The sequence below is a fragment of the Peromyscus californicus genome, unplaced genomic scaffold (genome assembly GCF_007827085.1).
Source record: "Peromyscus californicus insignis strain IS unplaced genomic scaffold, ASM782708v3 Scaffold_15__1_contigs__length_86483966, whole genome shotgun sequence".
In the NCBI taxonomy this organism is placed as follows: Eukaryota; Metazoa; Chordata; class Mammalia; order Rodentia; family Cricetidae; genus Peromyscus; species Peromyscus californicus.
Window position 1 is genome coordinate 61,421,749 of NW_026294447.1, and position 19,866 is coordinate 61,441,614.

Sequence of the window (19,866 nt, forward strand, 5' to 3'; positions counted from 1 at the left end):
AGGCATCAGATACCCTGGAACTGGAGTTATAGATGGTTGTGAGCCACCTTGTAGGTGCTGGGAAGTGAATCTGGGTCCTCTGCCAGAACAGTAAGCACTCTTAACCACTGAACCATATCTCCAAACTTCATTAAGCTATTTCCTGAGTGCAATGGCCAATGCAAATTTAAGAAATGAAATATTACTACTTTTTGTTTTATACAAGGATGTGGGAATTAAATGATTCTTATTCTTCCATGATTGTCTACAGCGTTCTTGGCTGTAGGAAATTCTGATAAGATAGCCTAACAAGAGAATAAAGAAAACAGTAACTAAATGAGTAACTCTTCAGGGATAAGTGCCTAAGCATGTCCACGAATCTATCTGTAGGATGTGTGGGAGCCAAAGACAGGACATACATTCCTTGGAGGGGACCCAAGAGGCCAGACTCGGCAGCAGATGAGCTGGCTGGATTAGGAGGGGTTAGTGGGGCTCTACCCTGTCACACTCTAAGCAGTGTGTGATGCAGGTCTGAAGCTGGCTGTCTCCTGTGTGGCAGGGTCTACCATGCTCCTGAGAGAGACCTCCCTGATGCCTCACATCCCGGGCCTCCCAGCTCTCCTCAGCATGCTGTTTGCACCAGTGATGGAGTTAAGGTTGGTGTGCATCTCCAGTTTGTCTGTGTGCAGGCTTCCACACAGTCAGAATCTAGGTGGGAAAGGAGAAGGAAACCTCCACAGAGGAGCTGGTCTGTGATCCGTCGTGTATTGGTTCAGTTTTCTCTGTGCTTCAGTGTGATTGTTCATGGCCCCGGACTTAGGAGAGTTTGACTTCTCAAGTTTTAGTTTTGTGGTGATACCAAAGTAACACTTGTTTAGGTTCTGTGGTTAGTGATGCCAGCAAGCTCCAGGCTACTTACTGTAGTAGCATGATGGTCCTGAGTGTCATGGCCAGCATGTCAGTGTGCTGTGGTACTCAGGAGGCCGAGTGTAAACAGTGCGTTTTCCACTTTGGGTATTTTTGACTTGGATGCTGTTGGGGCTTGAGTCTGGGGTGTGTCCCACATGCTGGAAGGCACTGTCAGGAGGCTGTGGAGCCTTTGGGCCTTGAGGCCTACATGGTAGAGGTAAGATCACAGGTCTGGGAAGACATACAAACTTCCTGTTCTTGCTTGCTTTCTCGACTTCCTGCCTGCTACAGTGTGAACCAGCAGCTATTGCTCTACCCTGTCTTCCCGTTATGGTGGACTAGCACTCCCCTGACACTGAACCAGAATAAACCCCATCACTTAGGGTGCTTCTGTTAGTGTTTGTCACAGCAACAAGAAGAGTGATTAACATAGACAGGCTTGTTGGGGTGTGGGTCTGCTGAAGGAGAGGGACATCTGTTGTTTTGACTGATTCAAAGAACAGCTCAAATGTTTGTAAAGGTGCAGGCAGCGTTACAGGGAACTCAATTAAAACTAGGCAAAAGAAATATGACATGAAGGTAGAAACATGGAATAGGAAATAAAAGGGGTATTCTGTTGTCTACGGGCTTTTTGGTGGCCGGTTGCCAGTGAGGAATCCTGTCAGCCTCTCTTCCTGTGGGAACTAAGAAGTAAAGATGTGAACTACTAAGTAGATTGTAGCTCTTATGCAAATATCCAACATGGATTTCCATACAGATTTGAGTCCAGAGACCTGTGTGATGAGAAAGTCTCTCTGTTAGGTTTCATGTCAGCATTGTGGGCTTCATAGCACCCTCTGTGTGGAGTGAGATGCTGGGTTAACTTCAGTCACTGTCTTAGGTTACACTTGATGTGCTGAAACACCATGAGCAAGACAACCTGGGGAGGAAAGGGCTTGTTCTGCTTACGCTCCCACATCACAGTTCATCATGAAAGTAAGTCAGGGCAGGAACCTGGAGGCGGGAGCTGATGCAGAGGCCATGGAGTGTGCTGCTTACCTGCTTGCTCCCCATGGCTTGCTCAGCCTGCTTTCTTATAGAAGCCAGGCCCACCCACCCAGGGATGGCCCCACACACATGTTACTACATGAGAACAACCAGAGTGAGGTGCTGTGATGAGCTAATAAAACTGGTTTCTTATAAAAAGGGTTTGTATAAATGGAAATAATAAAAAATTACATTAATAATGTAGAAGAATTTAGAATTTAAGAAAACATTATTTTTTAATTTTTATTGCATTTAAGAAAAATATTTTAGATTTATTTATTTTATATTATGTGTATGAGTGTTTTTGCCTGTTAATGTATATACACATGTACGTACACCGTGTGCTTGCCCAGTGCCAGATGAGGTCAGAAGAAGAGGTGAGTAAGATCTGGAGTTACAGATTGTTTTGAGCCACCATGTGAGTGACAGGAACTGGACTCTGGTCCTTGGCAAGGGCAGTGATACTCTTAACTGCTGAGCCACTCTCCAGCCCATTTTATTGCATGTATATGTATTTTGCATATGTGTGCCACAGTGTGCAAATGGAGGTCAGTGGAGAATGTATTGGAGTGTGTTCTCTCCTTCCGTCGTCGTGTGGGTCCCTGAGATTGAACTCAGCTTGTTAGGCTTGGAAGCAGGAGCCCTTATTCAGAGTCACCTGCTGGACCTAAAACATTTTCTGACTGTTTTACAAAGCAAATAACACCTAATCTATAAGTCTGAATTCTAGTTTTCAGCCTTAAGTTTACTTACATGCAGGAGTCCCTCTCTCTTTTATGAGTCTGATAAAGGAGGTTTCTTATTACCGCATCTGCTCCAGAGAGAATTACAAACCCAGCATTAAGGGCTGGAGAGATGGCTCAGTGGTTAAGAACACTCGCTGCTGCCCTTCCAGAGGACCCAGCACCCACATGGCGGCTCACAACCGTTTGCAACTCCAACACCCTCTTCTGGCTTCTGAGGGCACCAGACATGCATGTGGTATACATACACAGATGTGGACAAAACACTCATACACAACATAAAATTTTAAAAATGTGTGTAAGAAACCCAACATTGTGTTAATATGAATATTTAACTTATATCCTTATAGTGATATTTAGTCTGTATTTCTGTGTAAAAATCGAGGAATCACATAGTTTAGTTACGATGCTGGTGCTAGAAAAACACCAGGTAGCTTTATTAGTCACATATCTAACCCTGAAATAGTGGCTTAGCTTAACTCCTCTAAATGCCCTTCAGAGTTGACCGTGATGGAAAATGCTATACTGGGGTCCTTTGTGGTTTGGGATGGAATTCAACTACCGAGGCCCCTATACTGCCAGAGCACGACATTGAGCTGGCCTTTGATGTGTGCTTCGACGTGGAGGACATTGTTGAGGTAAGTGTGGCATACTCGTGGATAGCAATCCGCCTCCTTGCTTTTACACCCATGTTCTGCGCATCTGCCATAGTGCTTTCCGTGGAGACCTGCTTGCCTGCTTCCCAGGGTGGTCTGTGCCAGCGTGCAGACGGACTGCTCCTTATTTGGCCCTGCCCGCATCTCTCCAGCCCGCTGTGCGCTTCTTGATGGCCTCCCCTCCCCCCTCTCCTGGTGCAGACCTCAGTGAGATCCCTTCCTTGCTGGTACACACAGGGAGGTAAAGAAATGAACTTACCCTACCTGCTTGGCCTTGCTGTAGCAGACTGGGTGCCATTTCCCTGGGGAGAGGCCACCAGCAGGCCCATCGCGTCACCAGACCAGCTTGGGTGTACCTGTGCAGCCAGGTTCAGCTTTTAGAGTGTGTTAGGCAGGTGGGTAGATGCTAATGAAGAAGTTTGTTTTTTCTTTTTTGTTGTTTTCATATTTCCTTATTCTAGTAATTTGTCTTTTTGCATTTTACAAAAACCCTGGAAAATGACCCTTCTCTACTACCTTGAGAAATGCCACTCCAGAGTCCCTTTCCTTCTGGACATTCCCTGGTAGCTGACCAGCTGCATGAGGGCAGGGAAGGAAGGAGCCACTGAGTCACGCTGTCCTAACTCGTCGAGCAGCAGCAGAACACCGGCTGTTAAATGTCAGCTGTGCCTTCACACGAAGAGACTTGTGAGGACTGGAGGATGCTCGGTCGTAAAGAGCCCTTGCTGCTCCTAAAGTACTCCTCTGATCACAGACTTCATTGCAGAATGGAAAAGGAGCATTCTAGAAACAAATGGGGTCCATATGTGAATTCAGGTTTGGCACAAGTCGGCATGTATACCAGAGGTTCTGTCTATGAAGGAAAAGTCGGTTTTGCAGATCCTGGTAAGGCCATGAAGAAAAGCTGCATACTGGGGGAAGATATTTATTACGTGCCTGGTGGTATCCACAATACATTAGCAACTCTTATGTTTACTAATAAAACACGAAACCAAGTAAAAGATGATGGAAGTGAACACATGAGAAGCCATGCAGCTCACATATCATGAGGAAAATGCAGATGTGGATCCTCACAACCAGACTGCACACCCCAGTCCTCAGTGCTGACAGTGACTGTGGATCCTCACAACCAGACCGCACACCCCAGTCCTCAGTGCTGACAGTGACTGTGGATCCTCAACCAGACCGCACACCCCAGTCCTCAGTGCTGACAGTGACTGTGGGTCCTCACAACCAGACTGCACACCCCAGTCCTCAGTGCTGACAGTGACTGTGGATCCTCACAACCAGACCGCACACCCCAGTCCTCAGTGCTGACAGTGACTGTGGATCCTCAACCAGACCGCACACCCCAGTCCTCAGTGCTGACAGTGACTGTGGATCCTCAACCAGACTGCACACCCCAGTCCTCAGTGCTGACAGTGACTGTGGATCCTCACAACCAGACCGCACACCCCAGTCCTCAGTGCTGACAGTGACTGTGGATCCTCAACCAGACCGCACACCCCAGTCCTCAGTGCTGACAGTGACTGTGGATCCTCACAACCAGACCGCACACCCCAGTCCTCAGTGCTGACAGTGACTGTGGATCCTCACAACCAGACTGCACACCCCAGTCCTCAGTGCTGACAGTGACTGTGGATCCTCAACCAGACCGCACACCCCAGTCCTCAGTGCTGACAGTGACTGTGGATCCTCAACCAGACCGCACACCCCAGTCCTCAGTGCTGACAGTGACTGTGGATCCTCAACCAGACTGCACACCCCAGTCCTCAGTGCCGACAGTGACTGTGGGGAGGCAAGAGCCAGTGAGAAGCCTTGGTTCTCTATGTGTGCTGCAGAGGGGTTGCCCTTGGAGGACAGGTCTCCTTCTAGATTAAACCTATACCATATGACCCAGGAAGTCTGCCTGGGTCACTGACCAGCTGCTGTGCTCCTGCTCCAGGAGTTAGGACGCCCCGTGACTCAGCGGCTCCTTCCTTCCTTCCTTCCCTGCCTCACGTAGCTGGTCAGCTAACCAGGGAGCTTCTGAGTGGCATTTCTCAGGGTATTTTTAGAGAAGGATCAGTTTTGAAATTTTATAAACTGTACACAGACATGAATGACTAGAATAAGGAAATATGAAAACAAAAACAGAAAAAAACATTTTTTTATTTTTCAATTTGTATTTATTCAAAAGACAGCTGTAAGATGTGAGAATATATGTCCCCAGAGAGCTCATGTGTGAGTGTCAGCAGCTCATTCATAACTGCTGCTGTTAAGGATATCTCTTGACAAGGGAATGTGTATGTTAGCTGTGGTATTACAACAGAATGGTATTTGGCAGTAAAATGGAATGAATGATTCATACAAGAGTATGACTAAATCTTAGAAGCATTTACTACAGCAATTGGGGTGTGTCTGTGTGAACCTGCTAGGGAGACATTCTGTACAGGAAGCAGATAAGTGGTTGCCAGGAGATAGGGACGTGAATAAATGGGAGCACCTAGGAACTTGAAGTTGAAAGAGGTGAAGGTAGAGGACACAGCTATGCATTTGACCCCTCTAAGTGTCCTCAGTAGTGGGTTTAATGTATGACTTGCACACCATGCGGTATCAGGGCTCCCAGAAAGGGATACATGTGTGGAAAGGGACAGTAGACATAACTGTTGGGAATGCCACAATACTGTGTTGAAAGAGTAAAGAGAAAAAGAGCTTGGGGAAAAGAGAGAGGAAAAGGAAGCTCCACATGAACACTGTCCTGTAGTTGTAGTTTGGGGAGTTAGGAGGCATAAGTTAGTGGGTCTGAAGCCATTTTCCATATTACTGGGGTGACTGTATAAGGGAATGGATTTGGGAACCATGGTTGTTACTAAAGGGGGGAATTAAAAGTGAGCAAGGCTAGTATGACTCCTGTAGTGCTGGATTAGAGCCAGAGATGCCAGTGTGGACTCGTGATTAGTTCATACTTGAAGGGCAGCTAGGTGCAGAAGCAGTTACAGGTCTGTGTGAAAATGGCCTCCTGCCCATATGCAGTGTCCGGCTCTGGGAGGGCTGCTGAGAAGTAGCTCCTCTGGGGCAGAGAGCACAGTTGACGCTCAGCATGTGTTTTCTATGGGAGATCCCAGGTTGGGAGCCAGGTCTCCTTGAAGAAACTTTTTCCACAGGAAGGGCACAGGAAATGTAGGTACCCAGAGCATCTTATAGCCCCATAAAGGAAGGATGCATATGAAGCACACAGGGATAGGAGACATCCAAAGATACTTAGCCAACTAGAGGGAAAGCTGCCAGTTGGAAGAGCTGAAACAGTGTTGAGCAACAAAGTAAATACATTGGATTGTAACCCAGAATATAAAATACCCATGTGTCTAGGTAGAGAAATAAATGATTGAATAACTCAGTGGGAGAAAACCAGTTAGCTCTTAGAAAGCTACTGGGAGTTCAGGTGGGTCTTGTGGTCTCTGAGGACAAGTGAGACTTAAGGAACCAGGAGTAGGGAAGGAGGTATTTTACAACCAGGAAGCCCTGCAGAGTCGTCAGCCGAGCTGTCGTGGCCACATTCTGTGGTGCAGGCAGACCTATGGAATGTGAGGAGAAGACAGTGTCTCCCCTCTAGACAATGACAACCTCTAATCAGGGAGCATGCTACAAAATTCCCAACCAGAACACCTCCAAATTGCTAATGTCTTGTAAACCAAGAAAAGGCTGGGAAGCCATCCTATACCAGAGAAGGCATGATAAGTTCAATGTGGTTCTGGGGCCTGGGGCCTGAGGAGAAATGGGATGCTAATAGAAAATTGGTCTAATCTAAACATCCAGAGTTGGTAGCAGTGTTTCAGAGTTGTAACAAATGTAAGAGAAATTGGAGACGGGCTTGTGGGACCTGCTCATTCTTCAGTGTTATTTCTGTTGTTTTACTAATTCTGTAAACTGCTGACTGATGCTAGTCACAGAACACAGCTTTGAATGCTGTGACCTATTTACTGTGGAAATAGCCACATAGTCTGTCACTGTTCCTTTACAGATTAATATTCTCAGGGCTGCTATCAACAAACTAGTATGTGATGGGCCAAATGGATCCAAGTGTCTTGGGCCTGAAAGAATTGCGCAGTTACAGGAGAATGCACGTCAGAAACTTGTAGGGTAAGTTATATGGTGACATGCTGTAAAGGTGCCCTAGACAGTATACAGCGTGTGTGTGTGTGTGCGTGTGTGTGTTTAGTCATTTCTGATGTATGCATGTTCTAAATCACTTAGATGTGACAGATAAGTTACTCAAGTGTAACATGAATCTTTAAAAGTCTTATTAATAAAAAAAAAAAAACAAGCAAAAACCTGGAGCCAGTTATTGGGGTGAATGCTGGAAGATCAGAGCAGAACAAGCCACAGCCACCTCACCTTGCCAGTTCCTCAGGTGATCCTGTTTCCTCAGACTGGAAGCTTCTAAGTCCTCATCCAGAATGAATCTCAGCTGAACTGCTTCTCGAAAGCCTGAAGCTTAACCAGCCAGTTCCTGGTTTTCATGCCTTATATACCTTTCTGCTTTCTGCCCTCACTTCCTGGGATTAAAGGCTCACTTCGTGGGATTAAAGGCGTGAGTCACCATGCCTGGCTGTTTCCAGTGTGGCTTTGAACTCACAGAGATCCAGAGGATCTCTGCCTCTGGAATGCTAGGATTAAAGGCATGTGTGCCACCATTTTCTAGCCTTTATATCTAGTGGCTGTCCTGTTCTCTGACCCCAGATAAGTTTATTAGGGTGCACAATATTTTGGGGAACACTATCACCACACTCAAGTGGGATTGCAGTGCTGAGGCACCCCTGCAGGGCAGGGCACATGGACTGCAAAGTAGTGCTGTATCCCATCACTAGCTACACATGGGGCCCAGGGGAAAGAGTGGAGTCTGCGCCTTGAGACTGGCTGGTCCTTTGACCACCCTTCTCTTGCACCTTTCGTCTCTCACTGGCAGCTCCATTCCCAACCAGAGTTCAGAGGACAAAGGGTATCCATTGTGTCCTCAGTGGGCTGCCTCTGCCTCCCAAGTGCTGGGATTATAGAAATGTGTCACCATAGCATCTAGTTTTTGTCCCCCCCCAAGCTTGCTTGAATTGAGGTTTCATATACATAAATTGTGTGTGTGTGTGTGTGTGTGTGTGTGTGTGTGTGTGTGTGTGTATACGTGCTTTGTGGGGGCAGGATCCTGGTCATGAGCAATGAATATCAGTGACCTCCCTAGCCTCCTTATGGCACTGTCACCCCACCCCCAACATGCAGCCTCAGTCTCTGTGAGTTCATCTGACCTTTGCTCATGTTGATAGGTCTTTCTTAATGTCCTCCTTCCCCTCTGGCTCTTCCACTCTTTCCACCCCCTCTTCTGAGGGGTCTGTGAGCTCTGAGGGGAGGGACTTGATGGAGACATCCCATTTAGGGCTGAGTGTTCTCAGGTCTGTCACTCTCTGTGTAAAGTCTGGCTGTGGGTCTCTGTGTTTGTTCATCTGCTGCAGGAGGGAGCTGCTCTGATGATGGCAGAGCAAGGCACTGATCTATGAGTGTAGCAGAATGTCACTAGGAGTCACTTTATCACTTCATTTCCCCCCTTTTTAGGCCAGTTTGATTTGGTTTTCCCCTAGGTCCCTGGGTTATCTAGTCTTAAGTGTTTGGTCACCCAAGCAGTGTTTGGTATGGATTACATCTCGTGGAGTGGGACTGAGTCAAGTAAGTTGATCTTCCCACAAGCTTTGTATCACCATTACCCTAGCATATCTTGCAGGCAGACATCATTGTAGATAAAGGATTTGTGACTGGCTTTGTGTTTGTTGCTCTTTTGATAGTGTGCAGAGAACCTTCCTGTACCAAAGATGCTGGAATCCAGGGGTGAAGGGTCTCTGTAGGCACCAGCTTGGCTTCTCCATAGTCAGTATAGGGTTGTGTTCCACAATGGGGACTTGTCAGTTTGTGGAGAGCAACCTATAGTTTTGGCAGTAGCCCAGGTTGTTTGGAGATTCCCATGGGGCCCCTTTGGCCAACAACTCAATTCGATGTCACCCAATCCTGGTCCTGGAAGCTTCTTTGCATGAAAAAAGATGGCCAGTTGGGAATCTGTCTCCCCCATTATTGCCCCATTTATATTGCCTTCATATATGTATATATTTTAAGAGTTTCTACTATATTAGGTTTCTTTACTACCCCTCAAATGCCCCTTAATTTGAGTTGCCTCTTTTCATAGTCCCTCCCACAACCCTTCTCCCTCCCCTCCCTGCTTGATCCTCCTATTCCATCTCCCTCTTCCATCCATATCTGTCAGTGTGTATTCCCCTTTCCTAACACGATGTGTCTGCTCCCTCCAGTCCCTTACTCTATACCTATCATCTGTGCTTCTATGGATTATAGCTTGGTTATCATTGACTTAACAGCTAATATCCACATATAAACAACTACATACCAGCTTATCTTTCTTGGCCTGGGATACTTCACTCAGGATGACTTTTTTTTCTACTTCCATCCATTTGCCTGTAAATTTCATGATGTCGGTTTTTTTTTTTCCAATAACTGAGTAATACTCCATTGTGTAAATGTACCACATTTTCTTTATACATTCTTCTGGTTGAGAGACATCTAGGCTATTTCTAGTTTCTGGTTTTTATGAATAGAGCAGCAATGAACATTGTTGAGCAAGTGTCTCTGTAGTACAATATAACATCCTATACCCAAGAGTGGTGTAGCTGAATCTTGAGATAGATTGATTCCCATCTTCCTGAGGAACCACCACACTGATTCCCATAGTGGCTGTACAAGTTTGCACTCCCACCAACAATGGATGAGTGTTCCTCTTACTCTACATCCTTGCCAGCTCGAGCTGTCATTTCCTTTATTGATCTTGGCCATTCTGACAGGTGTAAGAAGGAATCTCAAAGTAGTTTTGATTTGCATTTCCCTAATGACCAAGGATGTTGAACATTTCTTTTAGTGTTTCTCAGTCACTTGAGTTCCTTATATTGAGAATGCTCTGTTTAGATCTGTATCCCATTTTTAAAATGGGTTGTTGTCTTGTCACCTAGTTTCTTGAGCTCTTTTGAATATCAGTCCTCTATAGACTGTGTAGTTGGTGAACATCTCCCAATCTGTAGGCTTCTTCTTTGTCTGAATGATGGTGTTCTTTGCTGTGCAGGCATCTCAGTTTCATGAGGTCCCACTTATTGATTGTGCTAATGGTGTTCTGTTCAGAAAGTTTTCCTATGCCAGTGAAATTCAGTGAATTCAAGGCTATTGTCCACTTTTGTTTCTATCTACTTCAGTATATCTGTCTGGTTTTTGTTGAGGTCTTTGATCCATTTGGGTTTTGTTCAGGGTGATAAGTATGGATTCATTTGGATTCTTCTACATGCAGCCATCCAGTTTGACCAGCACCATGTGTTGAAGATGATGTCTTTTTTCCAGTGTGTATTTCTGGTTTCTTATCAAAGGTCAAGTGTCCGTAGGTATGTGGATATATATCTGGTTCTTCAATTTGATTCCTTTGATCAATTTGTCTGTTTTTATGCCAATACCATGCAGTTTTTATTATTGCAGTTTTGTAGCAAAACTTGAAATTAGGTAGGGATGGTGATATTTCCGTCAGTTCTTTGATTATTCAGGATTGTTTTAGCTATCCTGGTATTTTTTTGTGTTTCCACATGAAGCTGAAAATTGTCCTTTCAAGACGTGTGAAGAATTACGTTGTTTTTGATGGAGATTGTATTCGATCTGTAGATTACTTTTGGTAGGATGGCCATTTTTAGTTACTCTTACTGACCCACGAGCATGGGGACTCTTTCCATCTTCTGATATCTTCTTCAGTTTCTTTTGTCAGTGACTTGAAGTTCTTATCATACAGGTCTTTCACATGCTTGGTTAGAATTACCCAGACAGTTTATATTATTTGAGGCTATTGTGAAATGTCTTGTTTCCCTGATCTCTTTCTCAGTCCATTTGCCATTTGTCTATAGGAAAGCTACTGATTTTTGTGAGTTTATTTTGTATACAGCTACTTTGCTGAAAGTGTTTATCAGCTATAGGAGTTTCCCAATAGAATTTTTAGGGTTGTTTATGTATACTATTATATATCATCTGCAAATAATGATACTTTGACTTCTTTCTTTCCAATTTGTATCCTTTTGAATCCTTTAGTGGTCTTATTGCTCTAGCTAGAATTGCAGTACTATATAGAATTTCAGTACTATATTGAATAGATATGGGGAGAGTGGACAGCCTTGTCTTGTTCCTGATTTTAGTGGAGTTGCTTTGAGTTTCTTCTCTCCATTTAATTTGATGTTGGCTGTTGGCTTGCTGTAAACTGCTTTTATTACGTTGAGATATGTCCCTTGTATCCCTGATCTCTCCAAGACTTTTATCATGAAGGGGTGTTGGATTTTCTCAAAGGCCTTTTCTGCATCTAATGAGATGATCATGTAGTTTTGCTTTCAGTTTTATATGGTGGATTACATTTATCGATATAACTATGTTGATCTATCCCTGCTTCTCTGGGATGACACTTAATCATGATGAATGATCTTTTTGATGTGTTCTTGGATTTGGTTTGCAAGTATTTTATTGAATATTTTTACATCTATGTTCATAGGGAAAATTGGTCTGTAATTCCCTTTCTTTCTTGGGTCTTTAAGTGGTTAGGGTTCAGGGTAAGTGTGGCCTATAAAATGAAATGGGCAGTGCCCCTTCTGTTTTTATTTTGTGAAATAATCTGAGGAGTATTGGCATTAACTCTTTGAGAGTCTGATCGAATTCTGCTCTAAAACCCTATGGCCCTGGGCTTTTTTGGTTGGAGACTTTTAATGACTGCTTTTATCTCACTAGAGGTAAAATAGGTCTGTTTGTTTATCTGATCTTGATTTAACTTTGGTAAATGGTATGTATCGAAAAAATTATCCATTTCTTTTAGATTTTCCAATTTGGTGGAGTACAGGTTTTTAAACTATGTCCTAATGCTTCTCTGAATTTTCTCAGTGTCTGTTGTTACGTCCATTTTAATTTGAATACTCTTTCTCTGACTTTTAGTTGGATAAGGGTTTGTCAATCTTAATGAGTTTTTCTGAGAACCTACTCTGTTTTATTGAATTTTTGTATTTTGTTGTTGTTGTTGTTTGTTTCTATTTTATTGATTTTAGTCCTGAGTTTGATCATTTCTTGCCATCTACTCCTTTTGGTTGTGATTTTTTCTTTTTGTTCTAGAGCTTTCAGGTGTGCAGTTGAGTTGCTATTGTGAGACCACTCCAGTTGTTTTATGTCGACACTCAGAGCTGTGAACTCGTCTCTTAGCCCCGCTTTCATTGTGTTCCACAAGTTCGAGTTTGTTGTGCGTCCATTTTCATTCGATTCTAGAAAGTCTTATTTTCCTTAATTTCTGTCCTGACCCATTTGTCATTCAGGAGAGAGTTGTTCGGTTTCCATGAGTTTTGTAAGTTTTCTGTTGTTGATATCCAGTTTTTTTTTTTTTTTTTGATTATTGAATGTCTCTGGCGTATTTTTAAATTTATTCTGTGTGTCTTTTACATCCTGTATCTTGATCCCATTCATTTCCCCATCTCTTCGCAACCGCCCTCCACCCCTGCACCTCTCCCCCAATAAAACAAAATTTAAGAGAAAAAAGGAAAAATTAAAAAAGGAAAAAAATTAAAAACCTCCTCCTGGAAGCTGCAGTGCGACACAGTCAAGCTCCACGTGCGGGTATTTTAACCCGTGGTGAATCAGATCGGATCTTGTACCTGTTGAGACTTGCTTTGTGTTTGGGTATGTGGTCAATTTTGGATGAAGTTCCATGAGGTGCTAAGAAGAAGGTGTATTCTTTGGTGTTTGGTTGAACTTTTCTGTAGACATGTTAGGTCCTTTTGGTTTATAATTTCAATTAGCTCCAGTATTCTCTTTTAGTTTTGTGTAGATGACCAGTCTGTTGGTGAGAGGGGGTACTGAAGTCTCCTGTTATCAGTGTGTGAGGGTCGATATGTGATTCAAGCTGTTGAAGTGTTTACAAACTTGGGTTTATGGCATAGATGTTAAGAATTGCAATTTGCCTGCTTGCTTCCCTGACTGGAGTGGCCTGTGTCTCAGGCATCTTTCTTATTAAACACAAGACCAACAGCCCAGGGATGGCACCACCCACAGTGCCCCCCCCCCATCAATCACTACTTAAGAAAATGCCCTAAGCCAGATCTAATGGTGACATTTTCTGAATTGAGGCTCCCTCCTTTCAGAGACTCTAGCTTGTGTCACGTTGACATCAAAGCACCCAGCACACACACATAAACCTTCAGCACAGTCCCACAGTCTAGGTCTGTTAGTCCCCAGTGTCCGTTCTTTAACCTTGCTAGGGGGCCAGTGCTGGCCACAGTCTTCGCCAACTTGCTTATGCAAGAGTAGTATAGAGTCTGGCACACTTGTACACTGAAGGGTCCAGAATACGCCTGGACTATACCTAGCAAACCCCGTACTTCAAGGAGTATGCGTTCTTCCTGTGCCAGCTCTACAGGGGCATATGCAGGCCCAGTTACATGAGCTGCTAGAGGGACCCCTGGCCATGGGGTCCAACACCCGAAGCTGGTTTTTCCTCTTTCCATCGGTGTGAGGGAATCTTTGTTCTAGTCAATTCTTGTAGTTTCCTTAGTTACTCCAAGATGCAGTGTATGGGACTGGAGGGGAGCTCAGACTCGGGCTCCCCAGGTTAGGCTGCAGATGCTGCTTATGTGAGAAATACTTTACAGCTCCCCTGGGTTAGTATTTTCATGGTATATCTTTCTATTCTACTTGTAACCTAATTGCTTTTTAAAAACTTAAGTTTCTTCATTGACAGTTTCATACAAACGTATAGTATACTCTGTTTACTCGCACTCTTCCCTCTTCTGTACCACTACAGACACACACACACACACACACACACACACACACACACACACACACACACGCCGCCCCCTCAGCCCATATTTGTGCCTCTTGGTTTTGTGACCCAGTGGTTTTAACCAGGGCTGTTTGTGTGAGTGCACATTTGAAACTGTCCATTGGAGCTTGGTGGGCTCACCATTGAGCACACAGCTGAAAACAGCACCTGACCCAGAGAGGGAGGCCTAGTGACCCTCCACGATCACGAGTGACCCAGAGAGGGAGGCCTAGTGACCCCTCCACGATCACGAGTGACCCAGAGAGGGAGGCCTAGTGACCCTCCACGATCACGAGTGACCCAGAAAGGGAGGCCTAGTGACCCCTCCACGATCACGAGTGACCCAGAGAGGGAGGCCTAGTGACCCTCCACGATCACGAGTGACCCAGAGAGGGAGGCCTAGTGACCCTCCACGATCACGAGTGACCCAGAGAGGGAGGCCTAGTGACCCCTCCACGATCACGAGTGACCCAGAGAGGGAAGCCTAGTGACCCCTCCACGATCACAAGTGATTATTGACAGGCTCAGTACAGTCAGCTGCCACTGATAGCATTTCACAGCCCTTCTCCCTGTCTCCCCGCTGACGCATTCTTTCTCTTCCCTCTTCCAAAATGTTTTCTGAGCCCTAGAAGGTAGTGTTCGAGATGTCCTGTTTAGGGATGCGCCCTCAGCTCTACCCTGTTTCTGCTCACGAAGACATCACATTACACATCTGTTTTGTAAACATGCATTGCACACAGTCTTTGAGCAGGGGTCCATTCTTACAACTCATCACTTTCTTCAGGCTTTTCCTCTCTGTCCTTCAATATATTGTCAGATCATATTTGATCTTTAAAAAATAACGTCTGGAGAATTTCAGTTACTTTACTTACTGCTTATAGGATTTCTATTTTTATATAGTTTTCCATTTTAAGGTGAATTAATTTATGGTTTTCCTCTGATATTCTAGTTTTCTGTTTATTGCCATCATATTTGAAGTCTCTCAGTATAGTTGCTGTATGTAGCTCTGGGTGTGTCTCTGTCATGGCTGCTTTGATGTCTTGTGTACTGATCCCTCATCTGCGTCTGCTCACTGGGCCTCTGTCCCTGCTCCTTTTTCCTGAATAGAGTCACATGCTCTTGTCTCCTGATCGGCATGTCTTCTAATTCTTTTTGTTGAAAATTTGGAAATTTTAAGTAATAAATATAATAGTCTCCCTAAAGTCTGTTGTGTCCTATTTCTTCACTTTTAAATAAACTATATATTAAAGTATTGTCATAACTATATACATTTTGACACTTTGAAAGCCTATTCTAATTCTGGGATATTTGTAGACTTTAAACACACATACATGTTTTTAAAAAGATCACCCTGCTGTTTTGTAATGGCTAATGAATAGTTAAAATGATTTTCTGGATGTGGTGCGTGTCTCTAATCCCAGCTCAGCAGACTGAGGCAGGGGTCAGAAGTTGGAGACCAGCCTGGACTATGTAGTAAAGCTGAGACCAACCTCAGCTACAAAGCGAAACCAGCCAATGGCAAAACCTTTGATTTTCTTTTTTAAAATTGTAGCTTGTTCTGTCGGTTGAAGCCTCGAGAGAAGATTATTCCTAAATGGCATGAAAAACCCTATGAGTGGAACCAGGTATGTGGAGCTGGACGCCTGGAGGAGCAGCCTGCTGCTGGAGTAAGGGAAAGATAACTAGGTGGGCATGAGCACAGAGCAGGACAGCAGGAATCTCCAGGCAGAGTAGACAGTTGCTTCTGAGTGCCATCCTCTACGTAACCTTTGGAGGAGGCAGGCCCAAGCTTGTCAAGCAAGGCCCGTAAAGTTGGCAAAGTAATGGGAAACAATTGAAAGCAGAGTTGTATTTGAAAGTTAGTGTACTTTAGAAAACGTTTTAAATAAGTCACTGCTCCCACATATACAGAGAGTGTGGGAGATTTCTCAGTGAAGGTTACCTATTACCCTATTATTAAACATCAGTTTAAAAATGTTTGATCAGGACCAGCAAAATGGTTTAGCTTGAAGATCTTGGAACCATAGGGTGGAAGGAGAGAACCAACTGTTGTTCCAGGTTGTCCTCTGACCCTCACCCATATGCTGTGGCACATGCATGCATACCTGCACATTTGCATGCACATGCACACACAGGTAAATGAAATTGAAAACCCTCACGATGCCTATTAAAATGGATGATCAGATATGTAGTGTGAATTACGAAAGTGGAGGAACATCTGCAAATAGTTTCATAAAGTGGAAAAAACACTTTTCTGTCTTCCATGTCCACATCCAGGTGTGCATCATTCTATGAATTTGGTGTCTAGACAGGTCTCATCCGGAGTCTGACTTGGTCCTCTTCTCTGCCCACCCAGGTGGATCCAAAGCTGGTCATGGAGCAGGCTGACCGGGAAGGCAGCCATGGGAAGAACACTTTCCTGTACCAGCTTCACAGGCCTCTCGTGCTCAGCCCCTGACTGGCTGCTGCCCAGGCGCCCTGTGCGCAGTGGCAGAGGTCTGCTAGAGGCTCCCTTGCAGCTGTCTCCTGTTCCTGCCACACCCCAGGGGCGCTTCTCCATCTCACCTCCTCTGCTCAGAGTGGAGAGTGGTGTTTCTGTTTGGGTGGGAAAAATTGGAAAGTCTAGTCTTTTCTAGAAATGGGGTCATGGTATGTTAAATACTTTAGAAAAAGTTCTGAAAGAAGATTTTGTTTCGGAAAAAGCTGTATTCTGCTTTAAATGTATGAGGGTAAATGTAAGTAGCCAGTCCCCGGAGATAAAGTTCTAGAATGTGCTTGTATGCCTGTCCTGTCACAGGCTTAGCCTGGGGTACAGGAGAGAGTCAGACTGATGGCTTACCATGGGACACACATGGACCCGCCCCCCACCCCCAAATATGTGTATGTGCTTGTGTTTAAAAACCATGTGGCATTTTCTGATTATTTTTCTCATGGAAAATATGTGGTTTTGGTATAACTTCAGTTTTGTATATTTAGGACTCGTGTTAGCCTCTCAGGGGTGACCTGGCAGCTGGTATAGCTGGTGAAACAATAAAAGCATTAGACACTGTTTCTGTTTCTGATAGTTTTGGGTCAGAGGACAGTATTATTGTCTTAGTCAGTGTCCTGTTGCTGTGAAGAGACACCATGACCGTGGCAACTCTTAGAAGCATTTAATTGGGGCTGGCTTACAGTCAGAGGCTGAGTCCATCACCATCACGGTGGGAACATGGCAGCAGGCATGGCAGGATGGTGCTGGAGAAGGAGTTGAGAAAGCTACATCCTGATCCACAGGCAGAGAGAGAGAGAGAGACTGGGCCTAGTATGGGCTTTTGAAACCTCAGAGCCCACCCCCAGTGATACGTAGACGAATTTCTAAATGGTCTTATTAAATAAAAAAAACATGGAGCCAAGTATCGGGGTGAAAGCCTTAGAGATCAGGGAACTAGGAATAGCCGCCAGCCAGCCTCACCTCTCCAGCTCTGCGGCTCCCAAAAGTGAGTTACTTCCTGTTTACCCGCGCCTTTATTGCCTCGCTGTTCTGCCCTCTTATTGGCTTAGTCCAGCTACCTCACTTCCTTGTCATTGCCTGTCTGTACAGACCTCCAGGTCTCTATGGTTGGTACTGGGATTAAAGGTGTGTGTCACCACACTTGGCTCTGTTCCCTAGTGTGACCTGAACACACAGTGATTGGATTAAAGGCTTGTGCTACCACTGCCTGACTTTTGTGTTAATGTCTTGCTATTTCCTCTGATCTCCAGGAAAACCTTATTAACATATAAATAAAATACTACCACATTTCAGCACAAATAAAATATCACCACATTTCCCCTTTTTTGTCTAATAAAAATAATAAAAAATGATAATATAAGAAAAACTATATACAATAAGTACAATAACTATATATAATATATACAAGCAATAAATACTTCAGCAATGTCTAGTCCATTTGCATTTGACAAATTCAGAGAAAATATTCCATTATCTATTCTATTTTGGTGAGTTCAAAATGTACCTAATTCAGCCGGGCGGTGGTGGCCCTCGCCTTTAATCCCAGCACTCGGGAGGCAGAGGCAGGTGGATCTCTGTGAGTTCCAGGCCAGCCTGGTCTACAAAGCGAGTTCCAGGAAAGGCGCAAAGCTACACGGAGAAACCCTGTCTCGAAAAACCAAAAAAAAAAAAAACAAAAAACCTAATTCACTTTCTATCTTAACTTGTATTACCAACAGGAAACTATCTTATAATGTCTTTCAAATCTATATACTTTACACTTCCTTAGTTTCTTTTCTGAAATTTCTTAATAAGGAAAACTGTAACTACAACTATCTAATCTTCAACTCCCTCAGAGACCCAAGAAGGAAATATTACCTAATAAAGCAGGAAGTGCAAACAAGCGACTTCCAAAAAAATGTGAATTGACAGAAATAGCCAGCTGCCTGGACAGTCACCCAAGGTTTCTGTGCAACATCTGGGGCATCATCTTCAGCCTATGGGCTTAGCATATCTGACAGAATCGTTTGTTAAGTAGGATGTACACAAGGTCTACAGCTCGACCTCACATTCAGTGTGAGTATTCCATGTACCAGATAAACCTGAATTCCACCATTGTACTGCTATGATTTAGGATTTTAAATTCTGGAAATTGCTGGTGTTTTTGGAATTCAGCTGCCTATTCTTCTCGGCTTGTGGATGGCTCCATCTCAGCATCCCATTCTTCTCGGCTTGTGGGTGACTTCATTTCCTTTATTAAATGCAAGTGTACCATTGAGAGGTTAGACTTCCTCAGCCTAGTTACTCTTTCAAGAATAACAAGAATAGCTGTTTCAGCTACTGTTCCACTGCATACCAGAAGCCATCAGTCCACTGTCTGTTCAGCTGCCTTCAAAGAAAGGGGCACTGTACCTTTTCCAGATTGCAAAGCCACTTCAGCGATGGTGCCATATTGTCCTGGCCTCAGAGGACACCTGTTGCAAAGCCGAAACCACACTTGTCTTGGCAAGGATCAGTAGTAGTCCTTTGTTTTGTATCCTGTTTGTCCATTTTGGATAGCATACTGTCAGCAGTTGATGCGAGGGCACTTTGTTGCCCAGTGGCTAACTTTTGCCACAATGAAAGTTAACTCCATATGCAGTTTTCTTCAATGCCCATATCTTCTCTGAAGTAGATTGGTGCTGCCAGGAGCCGACATGTCTCATAGTCATAAAAAATAGAAAAAATTCTAAGTTATTAAAACATTCTAAATGCCATATTCTGTAGATCTCTGAAGGGTTTGAAGATGACCTGTCTAAAATATATCTCTACTTGACCTTGAAAACATACCTAATATGACTACAAGTTTGATTGTAATGTCTAACTACTAACTTTTCTTTCTTTATATCCTAATAGTTGGTAATAACAACATTCAAGGATTAGCAAATTGCATTACATTGTTAAATGAACTGTATAGGTACAATATCCTGAACAAGATTAGAAATATGCGCACAGCATTTTCTAACAATATCAATCTCGATATATATAATTTTTACACAATATATAAAAATCCAATCCAATGTAAAGTATTTAAAACTAGTCGTCTTTTAAAGGTAGATTCAATAATCTACCTTTTAATCTATATCATATCTATATACTCTTCTTTTTAGAGTATATTCAATAATCTACCCTTTATTCTAT

General features: G+C 43.9%; 1 protein-coding gene across 1 annotated transcript in view; it reads left to right on the forward strand.

Annotated features, from left to right (window-relative positions):
- Positions 1 to 17,476, forward strand: part of Tdrd9 (tudor domain containing 9) — an 89,796-nt gene extending 72,320 nt beyond the window's left edge. Inside the window, exons 32-36 of the mRNA XM_052738131.1 lie at positions 539 to 635; positions 3,157 to 3,295; positions 7,317 to 7,435; positions 15,769 to 15,841; positions 16,573 to 17,476. Of these exons, the coding sequence (XP_052594091.1) occupies positions 539 to 635; positions 3,157 to 3,295; positions 7,317 to 7,435; positions 15,769 to 15,841; positions 16,573 to 16,674 (530 nt within the window). The 3' untranslated portion in view covers positions 16,675 to 17,476. The remainder of the gene's footprint in view (positions 1 to 538; positions 636 to 3,156; positions 3,296 to 7,316; positions 7,436 to 15,768; positions 15,842 to 16,572) is intronic.
- The last annotated feature ends 2,390 nt before the right edge of the window (positions 17,477 to 19,866 follow it).